The 9,667-nt window shown below is 40.5% G+C and overlaps 1 protein-coding gene across 6 annotated transcripts in view; it reads right to left on the reverse strand.

The window, feature by feature from the left end:
• Window positions 1–9,667, reverse strand: part of SYT1 (synaptotagmin 1) — a 575,639-nt gene that overhangs the window by 124,142 nt on the left and 441,830 nt on the right. For all 6 annotated transcript variants that reach the window (XM_025200918.1, XM_014518734.2, XM_025200919.1 and 3 more), the window contains 2 exons: window positions 7,392–7,514; window positions 2,515–2,682 (listed from right to left, as the gene is read on the reverse strand). In XM_025200918.1, the coding sequence (XP_025056703.1) occupies window positions 2,515–2,682; window positions 7,392–7,514 (291 nt within the window). The remainder of the gene's footprint in view (window positions 1–2,514; window positions 2,683–7,391; window positions 7,515–9,667) is intronic.

Raw genomic sequence — 9,667 nt, forward strand, 5'->3', positions numbered from 1 at the left:
GGTCCTAATGTCTGGGCTAGTAAGGGGGCAACATTCTCTTCCTCCCAACCTTAGTCTTCCCATATGGGTGGCACAATGGTCTCAGTTTTTCTGCTGAGACTAGGTTAACCATGGCCTTGCCTATGTTACAAAGTTCTGTTGGCATAGCTACATTTGTTAACGATATAAAAAGGTTAACTCTCCTGTAGCCTTTGCAGCTGGAGAAGAGTTGGAGAAGGCCTCTTTCAGCAGAGCTTCAGTCATTCAAGGGAGCTGCTTTCTTTGGTGGCAGAAAATCTTCTGCTGCAGAGCTGTGTCTACACCTGTGGGTTCTATCATGGTAGCTATTTTGATAGCAGATACATAGTGCAGACTAAGCCTGTGTGTATAAAGGGTACCACTGAGGGTAGCCCTCAGGGGTCATGAACAGAAGGCTGAAATATCAGTCACACATCAGATGGAAACAATTATAGAAGGATGATCTGCATTGGTCAAGTTTTTGCCAGACAGTTCCTAGATGTGTTACTTAAAGATTGACCTAGATAAACTGCATTTCTGGCATTCAGCCCTTTCTCCCGGTACCCTCCAGGACAATGGTTGTATCTAGCAAACTCATCATGTTGTCATAAATCTCATTTTCCATTTTTTTTCTTTTGTGCACTGCCAGCCCTCGACTTAGCTCCAGGTCCCCTTCCTCATGTGTAGTACAAAAGCTGAAGTCCTGGCTCTCCTGAAGGCAGTAGCAGAGCTCCCACTGAACACTGTGGAGCCAGAATTTTCCCAAAGGGTACAATTAACTTGGGCATTGAGATAGAGACATTGAAGTGAACCTCTTGCTTTGAGAACACACAGAAATTACAGATATTTTTCTCTTCATAAAAGATTTCAACACCCACGCTCACAAAGAAATTCTTTATCTGAAGTTTCTCGCTGGGGAAACACTTTTATTTCAGCAGCACTTTAGCTGCAGATACTAACAAAATTAATCCTGTTCAAGTGGATTCAAGTTTTCATGAGTTCTGAACAAGTTGTAAATTTATAGGTGAAATTCTTGACAATACCATTTAATTTTGCCTCTTAATATTTATGACCACAAATATGTTAATTTGAAAATCTATAATCTTTCAAGGAACTGTTATCTCAAGGCCCAGCTGTTATTTTTATCCCTCAAAGCAGTGAAATTGAGATAAAATAATGTTTTGTTGACCTACCCCAAAGCAATGCACGTATACAGCCATGCAGACAGAAACTACTGATGTTGTTTAGAGTAAAGCAACTTTGTCACTGAACCTGCATTTGCAGTCCTTATTCAGGCAAAACCTCCATCAGTTTTGCTTGAGTAAAATTTTCAGGATTCAGTCCATTATCAGCATCATATTGGGATGCACCTAAATCTCTCAGTCACTGCTTGCTAGGCAAAGGACACATTCTTCTCTCATTCTTTAAATGTCAGTATTTAGGATGTGACTTAGAACAAGTAGCTCTTATCTGCCTGTGAGTAAGTGTTTTCCTGTTAGATGACAATATCATTTGATGTATCCTTTCTCTTGTGCGTTACACTGGAATCTGTCATTTATAGCTCTGGTTCCCTTTAAATGCTCTCATAGGAAAGCTCAGTAAAGAAATACCCCAAAAAGGATTATTTTTATGAACATCTTCAAGGGAAAAATAGACTTAGGTATGCAGTAGTGGCTGTGACCTTTGGGGATATCTTCCTCACTGAGTGATTACATAGCCTGAGTTTTTTTTACTGTTCTTGTTTTCAATCTACAGCTGTCATTGTAAGACAGAGCATATAGAGGGAAAGGCCTAAAGTAACAGAAGTGAGATGTGTATTGGAAAAAATCTTTGAAATATGTTTAATAGAACTTCTCTATTCCATATAACTGCAGATTAGGTTGATTAGAAACATGCCACTAATACAGCTGCCTGAAATTTAAAATTCAGGCCTTAACTAAATTTACTTAATGTTGTTCATAATGCAAACTACAGTTTTGATTTCTTTTCATATGTACAGCAGTATGGTAAAGGATTATGTCAGATTATGGGCAAACCCAACAAGACTGATCTTTCACTTGTTCTATTCATCCATTTGCCTTTCTTGTACTTCAATTTATTTTGGAGAGAAAAAGGAATAGTTTACTGAAATAGATAAATCAGACAAAATATGTTTTTAAGAAAATGCTGGTGAAATTCATATTCATACCTTTGTCCAAATGTCACCCTCTGTTGTTACTCTTCAAAATAATCTCCAACTCTCAAACACAGGCCAGATCTCCAGTTGCCAGAAATAGGCCTAGCTTCATTGATTACAATCAAGCTCTGCCTATTTATGCCTACTGAGGATGTGGCCCACTGTGATTACAGCTTTCATCATAAAACTGAATCTCAAGGGTTTCTGCAGCAGAAAAATCTTCTGTGCCTCAGGTCACCAATTAACTAAGGTGTGCCATTCTGCAACTAAGCATGAGATGAACCTTTAATATATATAAGACACAACAACAAAAAAGTTTTAAGTAATCAGCAAAAGACTACCTTGAATGTAAATTGCTCATTGAAGACAGGGTTAAGGGTCTTTCTGTGGACTTTAGTTTCATATTTCTTCTTCTTATCAGGCAGCAGGAAAACTTTCACGTATGGATCAGATGTACCACCCATATCTAACGCGGGCAGCTCAGCTGCTTGAATAATCCCTACCAGAAGCTGAAACAGAGAGAGAGAGAGAGAGAGAGAAACAGCAGAATGGAATATTAAACAGATGCTTATGGAAAGATTTATCTATTCAAAAATGCCATTTTTTCTGTCTTTTTTTTCCTTTTTGTTCTCCTAAAAAATAAATCTACCATCCTCTCAGGAATCTATGCAGAAAGGTAAGCCAGGCTATAGACTTCACAAAGCCAATTAAGGAAGATGCAGACTCTAGGAAGGCTGTTTTTAAAGCAGAAAAGAGGGCAGCTGATTGCAGCTAACTACAAAATCATTTTTTTTAAGACTGCAATCAAATAAATTCCAAATTGCTATAGCCTCCTGTGCCTTATTTTTCTATGCAGAGCTCTGTGAATAGAAAATATATTGTTAAACAATCATGAATGCATAATTTTGACTATGAAACTTGTATTTAAAACCAACCCCTCTGTGCCACATCTTTGGCATAAGGATGGAGGTTTTGTTGAAAACAAATGGATCTTGCCCTTATCCTGACATTTCACCTTCACTTCTCTGGGCACAAATGGGGTTTACATTCCTAATGATAATTTTTTTTCAGTTCTGACTAATAGCTTATGCAATAGTTATATTTTCAAAAGTGACTTAGGAATTTAGAAGCCTGCCTCACTTTAAATCAATGATATTTAAGCTCTTAAATGCATGTCACTTTTGAAATGGGAATCAGGCACTTCTGAAAATTTATCCTCAGCTTCCAGATGGCTGAATAAGCCTGCTCTGAGCTACTCACCATCATGATGAATAGTAATTAGAGACCCCCACCGAATTAGGGTCTTGTACAAGGCATTGTACATATTTGTGGTAAGAGACACTCACAGGGTGAAGCACGTACTAACTAAACAGATAAAACAGGCATAGGCTAGGAAAAAGAAAGCATCACCTGCATTTTAGAGAAGGGGAACTGATGAAAGTCATCAGGCAAAACTAGGAACTAAAGCCAGGTCTTTCTACATCCCAGTCCTGTGCTTTGAAATTATTTTCTTTCCTTGACCAGTTGTATACAATTAGAAATACGAGCTCAACAAATTGGAACCAAAATAACTGCAATCTAGTACTGTCTTCAGAGAGAGTCTTAAGAGTGGGATTAATTTTTGCCTGTTTTAAAAGCATCATGTGACCCAAGTGCATCCCACCTTAGGCTCCATGAACCAATTTTTTTCTTTCAGTTGTATGCGACTTCCTTTTTTTTCCCCCCTCGTTATTTTAAAGTGCAGAATAGTTCATACAAACAATGCTGGGCTCTCTCTAAAACTGAAACACCATGCTCTAGAGAGTATTTTGGTTATCTTGTCCCGATTTTTAACCCAATGCAATATACCGAATGGTAATTGGGTTTCTAGTTTATTCCTCCATGCAACTGTGCTGTCTTGGCATACAACCACATCATCCAGTCCCAAGGAAGTACCAGAGCTCAGCAGGGAAATTTAACAGTAGAGTTAGGGCAGCAGAATAAAATAGGAACCCACAACAAATACAATTTAGCACCTTAATTAAACACTGCACACTATCAAAGTTTTGGTGTTGGGAAATAAATAAACGATTTCTATCACATTCTGTTTGCTTTTGGAAAATCTTACTCTCAAAATCAACATGACATTTCCTTTAATAAAATTCACAAAGTAAGTTTATTTTCATCTTCTATGGGAGCTCAAAACTATTTATCACAAAAGATTTGCAGCTTTTCTTTTTTCCCCTTTAGATCTTCTGCCCTTTGAAGATTTTAAGGTTTCCTACTGATTTCAAGAAACTGTGCTGATGAGGAGTGGTCAGGTAAAGAATGATAGGGCAGATGACTTGTATTTACTTTGGGAGTTGAGGAAAAGCTCCTTTATTCATACACTCTTGAAAGACTGCAGAATTCTTTCTGCCTTTTGCTTTGAAGCAGTAGTGGTTCAAAGTTAGTTGAAAAGACTGGGAGAGTATAGTGTATTATGCTAAATTATAGCCTTATGCAAATATTCTGTCATTGATGCAGGAAGTTTACTTCACTTTTTCAGCTGTCCTTCCTGCAACAAATTTATTTTATACCATGAAAAGCATCTGAAGGGATTCTGAATTTATATTAGTGGAAATAAATCACAGAGTAAATATGGAAGTCAGTACCAATGAAGAGTACAAACTCACAGGGACTAAAACTGCAATATATATTTGTTTCCCTAAATAGAGACTTCAAGATCTGACTAAGGCACTTTTAAAATGAAAGCTACGATTTGCTCAGAATTGAAACATTTTTTGGTGTGCCCTGCCCTAAGGAAGCACAGTCTTTTTGATGCGTGTGTGGGCTTGTGCATATAAGTGGGGGTGGCTGAAAAGTACAGTTCCTTTCCAAATTCTAGGGGCTGGTATTGAAGGAAAGGAGGAATTATTTCTGCTCGTCAGAATTTTTAGGGGGTAGCGTTCTCTTATTTGAATCTTCCTTAAAGATTAATGATTCACTTTTTAGCAGAGCATACATTTTGGCTGAGTTAAAAGCAAAAAGAAACACTGGCAATGAAGGTAATTAGAGAGGAAGTGTGGGCCAATGGATAGAGCATTTGACTGGGTGGGAGGAGAAGGAGGGTATAGTGATCAGGAGACTTCTTGTAGCTGCTCCATTGACCAGGTATGAGATCTTGAATGACTGCTTCACCTATTTCCTCTCCCACTTTTCTATTTAAACTGTAAGTTCCTTGGAGCCGTGACAGTCTCTTACAGTGTACATTCATAGAATCATAGAACATTAGGGTTGGAAGGGATCTCAGGAGGTCATTTAGTCCAACCCCCTGCTCAATGCAAGACCATCCCCAATTAGATCATCCTAGCCAGGGCTTTGCTGAGCTGGGCCTTAAAAACCTCCAAGGATAGAGATTCCGCCACCTCTCTGGGTAACCTGTTCCAGTGCTTCACCACCCTCGTAGTAAGAAAGTTTTTCCTAATATCCAACCTAAACATCCCTTGCTGCGACTTGCGACCATTGCTCCTTGTTCTGTCACCTGCAGGGATCCTGGTTTTCTCTGATTTAAAAAAAATCCCCAATTTTCAGTTAAAAAAAGTAAATCCAAATCCACATTCTTCTGTGATTTAAATCAAACACCACTAATATATATATCTATATATATAGCGATTTCATTTTAATCATGGAAAAATGTGGATTTGGGTTTAATTTTTTTTAACCAAAAATTGGGGATTTTTTTAAATAAGAGAAAAACCAGGATCCCTGGTCATCTGTCATGACTGAGAACAGTCTAGCTCCATCATTTTTGGAATCACCCCTCAGGTAGTTAAAGGCTGCTATCAAATCTCACTTTAGTCTTCTCATCTGCAGGCTAAATAAACCCGGTTCCCTCAGCCTCTCCTCATAAGTTATGTGTCCCAGCCCCTGAACCATTTTTGTTGGCCTCCACTGGCCTTGTCTGCATCCTTTCTATAGAGGGGGATGGGGGGCAAAACTGGATAAAGACTCCCTAGTACAGTGGGAGCTGATTGTGATTGCCATTGCTAAAATGCAAATAATTAATAATAATTAGAGAGAATTGTGATTGAAACGGTACCACTCCAGGCTGCATTGTGCTTAAATATGCTGCACTGCCTAGCTTGTGCTGTCTTCCATACTGGAAGTAGTACAGTAGGGGTGGGCAATTATTTCAGCTGGAGAATCACTTAGCGAGTTTTGGCATGGGGCTTGTGGGGGGCTATGTATAGGGGCAGGGTGGCTGGGGTGTGTGAGGGGGTGTGGGTGCATGTGTATGGTGGGGAGTGCTTGTGGGACTTGCCCTATGAACACACACTCACTCTCTCTCTCTCCCCCTCCCTCCCTCCCTGCACGCACGTGCGCGCGCACACACACACACGCGCGCGCGCACACACACACACACAGTGCCTCCCTCGCTACACACACACACTCTCTCTCGCCTTCCCTCCCTCACTGCACACACACACACTCTGCCTCTCCCACCACACACACACACACACACACTATTCCTCCCTTACTACACACACACTTTCTCTTTTTCTCCCTTGCTCCCATGGTTTGGCAATGCAGCATGGTGCTGCAGCAGGTATGCAGGGAAGCAATGAAAGCCACAGCAGGCAGAGGCTTCTGGTTTTGGGGTGGGGGTAGGAGGGGGCTTTGGAGCAGAGTGGGGCTGGGCTGGGCTTGTTGCTGGGTCCCGCCGGTTGCTGGCTCCTGCCGGCTCCCCCTGGGTCCTACTGCCCCTGGCTCCTGTCAGCTTTGACAGGCAGCCAGGAGCACATAAATATTAATTTTCAAATTTTTTTTAAGGGGTCCTGTGGGCCAGATAGAATGGCCTGGCAGGCTGGATCCAGCCCACGGACCATATTTTGCCTGCCCCTGTAGTATAGCCACCCTCTGACTCTACCTCAGAACAGAGCTAATTAGCTTTGGTGCAGTGTTATACAAATCCAACTGTACAGGAGGCAGGATGCATGGAGCAGAGCACTATGTTTCAGCAAGATACTCCCTAGCTCAGTAAGCAAGAGGCAAAGATATACTCTGAAAGTGTAGTATACATTTTGAATGAAAACCAATGCAGAAGCAATTATTTCATATGTTTTCAGACTCACTTTTCCCTTTCACCCAACCTAACTAGGAAACTTTTAGAAATATCTACTGGGTATGAATACAGTATTCCATTTCCCCTTGTTAACACAGAAAAAACATTATCAGAGGTTGTTTGTTTGTTCCAAACCTGATTGTTCTGGAAGTCATAATCCAAAGAATATTGGATTTTCCCCAGTTTCTCCACTTCTTTGGGTTCTTCTTTATCTTCCCCATCAGTCAGTCCAGTCTCAGCATCATCATCCTTGAGAGCCTTTAGGAAAGAAAAGCAACAATAATAAAAATGAGTAGCTCTTTGGCATTACCCCAAAATGGACACTGCATTCTCCATTCTACTGTAAAGCCATTTAAAGCAAGCATGATAGCACAAATCCATATATGCTCTTTACATATATATTTATAGTATTCAGATTGTGCAAGGAAACATTTTTAGTTAGCAAGCAAGCAATGAAAGTAGGAAGAAAGCCTCTGAGGACATTGCAAGCAAAAACTGTTATAAAACCTGGAAATACAAAGTAGGCATCAACTTCATATTTAAAAATCGACTTTTCAAATGAAACTGTCTCTTATAGAGACAAATGTGGATAAACATGATCTTAAATAGTCAAGGTCGCATATTCATTCAACTTAGAGATATCTTGGCAATGTCAAATATAGATGTGCATGCTGTGACTTGTTTGCAACAGAGCAAAGTCTCTCTGCAGGATTACTACCATTAAGAAGATAGCACTGTGGGAGAATTCTTCCTACAATGATATGCCAAACATTTTACATGTTTTTATTTAGGATGATTATGAAAGCAAAGGTATCACCATGCCATTAGCAAATGCATGTTCATAGAGAAGACCGGTCTAGTCCCATTTCCCTTTTTTAAATCATTCTCAGTGTAAAGCTAGGCTGAACCAAACTGATTTAAAAGTGTATTGATTTGAGTACAGCTGGGAAGACATACTTGTATTTCTACCTTCAGCATAAAACCTCACTGTTATTCTTAAAGGACACAATTATCTTAGGTTTTGAACAAGAGAAAAATATAGTATGAAACCATAATTCTGTGCTGTACCAGAAAGCAGAAATATTTTTTTTGGAAGATGAATTCACTCAATTATTAAATCATATTAAAAGGTGTCCCATCAAATAGTTCTTACCTGAGTAGACTTTTACCTGAGAAAGAACTACATAATTGGGCCCCAAACATGTTGAGCCAAATAGTAACATAAAATAAGTAGGACCAACTTGAAAGTGTGAAAATAACACTGAGAGCACAAGGGGAAAAAATTAACATTGAGGCTAGGTACAATCATTCAAAAAGCCTGAAGTGGAATTGATCTAAGTTACGCTGTTTCCTGTAAGTGGTGTAGCTTAGATTGGTAGTGAACAGAACACACATCTGCCCTTTGTGGGAAGGGGGAGGCAATGTTAGATTGGGTTCTGCCATTTTTAAGCCAGTCTATGTGTGCCAGACTTCTGTTCTGTTATGGGTTAGATTAGTTTCTGATCACTTACACTGGTAAAAGTGTAATGTCTGTACTTGGCCTGAATGCTTATCTGGACTGCTTATTCAAAAACAACTTTAATCAGCAGTTTACTTTCTATGTACTGGTCAGGGTGTGTTCTAGTAGATTATATGAATATGTACAGTTAGGTATATGAATCTTATCAGCACAGAAGCAATTTTCATTATAAAGCTTTTATTATTTTAAAAGAACTTTATTTCTCATTTAAAATGAACAGACAGTATAGCACAGCATGGGAATCAATTTTTATTTGAGTCATGTCACCAGGAGGACTACAGTGCTCTGGGTGGCGTGCTGAAGGAGTTCGGTGCACAGGTGGTATTCTCTTCCATCCTACCAGTGAACGGACGTGGAAGACAGCATGAGAACTGCATCCGAGAGACCAACTGGCGGCTTCGGCAGTGGTGTCTCGAGGCAGGCTTCGGCTTCCTGGACAACGACTCGCACATCATGACAAGGGACATGCTCAGTTGGGATGGGCTTCACCTATCCCCCAAAGGTAAGCATGTGTTTTCTTCTAGGATGGCGGATCTCCTCCGGCGGGCTTTAAACTAGGCTCATCGGGGGGAGGGGAAGATGAGGGCGGGGGAAGCTGTGGACCACCAAACCATGTGGCACCCACAAGGACAGCCCAGCCTGAAGAAAGAGAGCATTGGGAACCTGAAAGCCATGGGGAGGCCAGCACTATGGCACAGGTAAGAAACGAGAAGGTAAGAAACAAAGGGCCCCTTGGGACTCGGAGCGGGGGGGCAGCAAAGGCACCAGTCGCAGGGCTCAAGTGCCTATATACTAATGCTAGGAGCATGGGAAACAAGCAGAATGAACTAGTGCTCCTGCTTGCACTAAACACCTATGACTTAGTGGGGCTAACGGAAACCTGGTGGGATTC

This window comes from Alligator sinensis, unplaced genomic scaffold (genome assembly GCF_000455745.1).
Source record: "Alligator sinensis unplaced genomic scaffold, ASM45574v1 scaffold465_1, whole genome shotgun sequence".
NCBI classification, from domain to species: domain Eukaryota; kingdom Metazoa; phylum Chordata; order Crocodylia; family Alligatoridae; genus Alligator; species Alligator sinensis.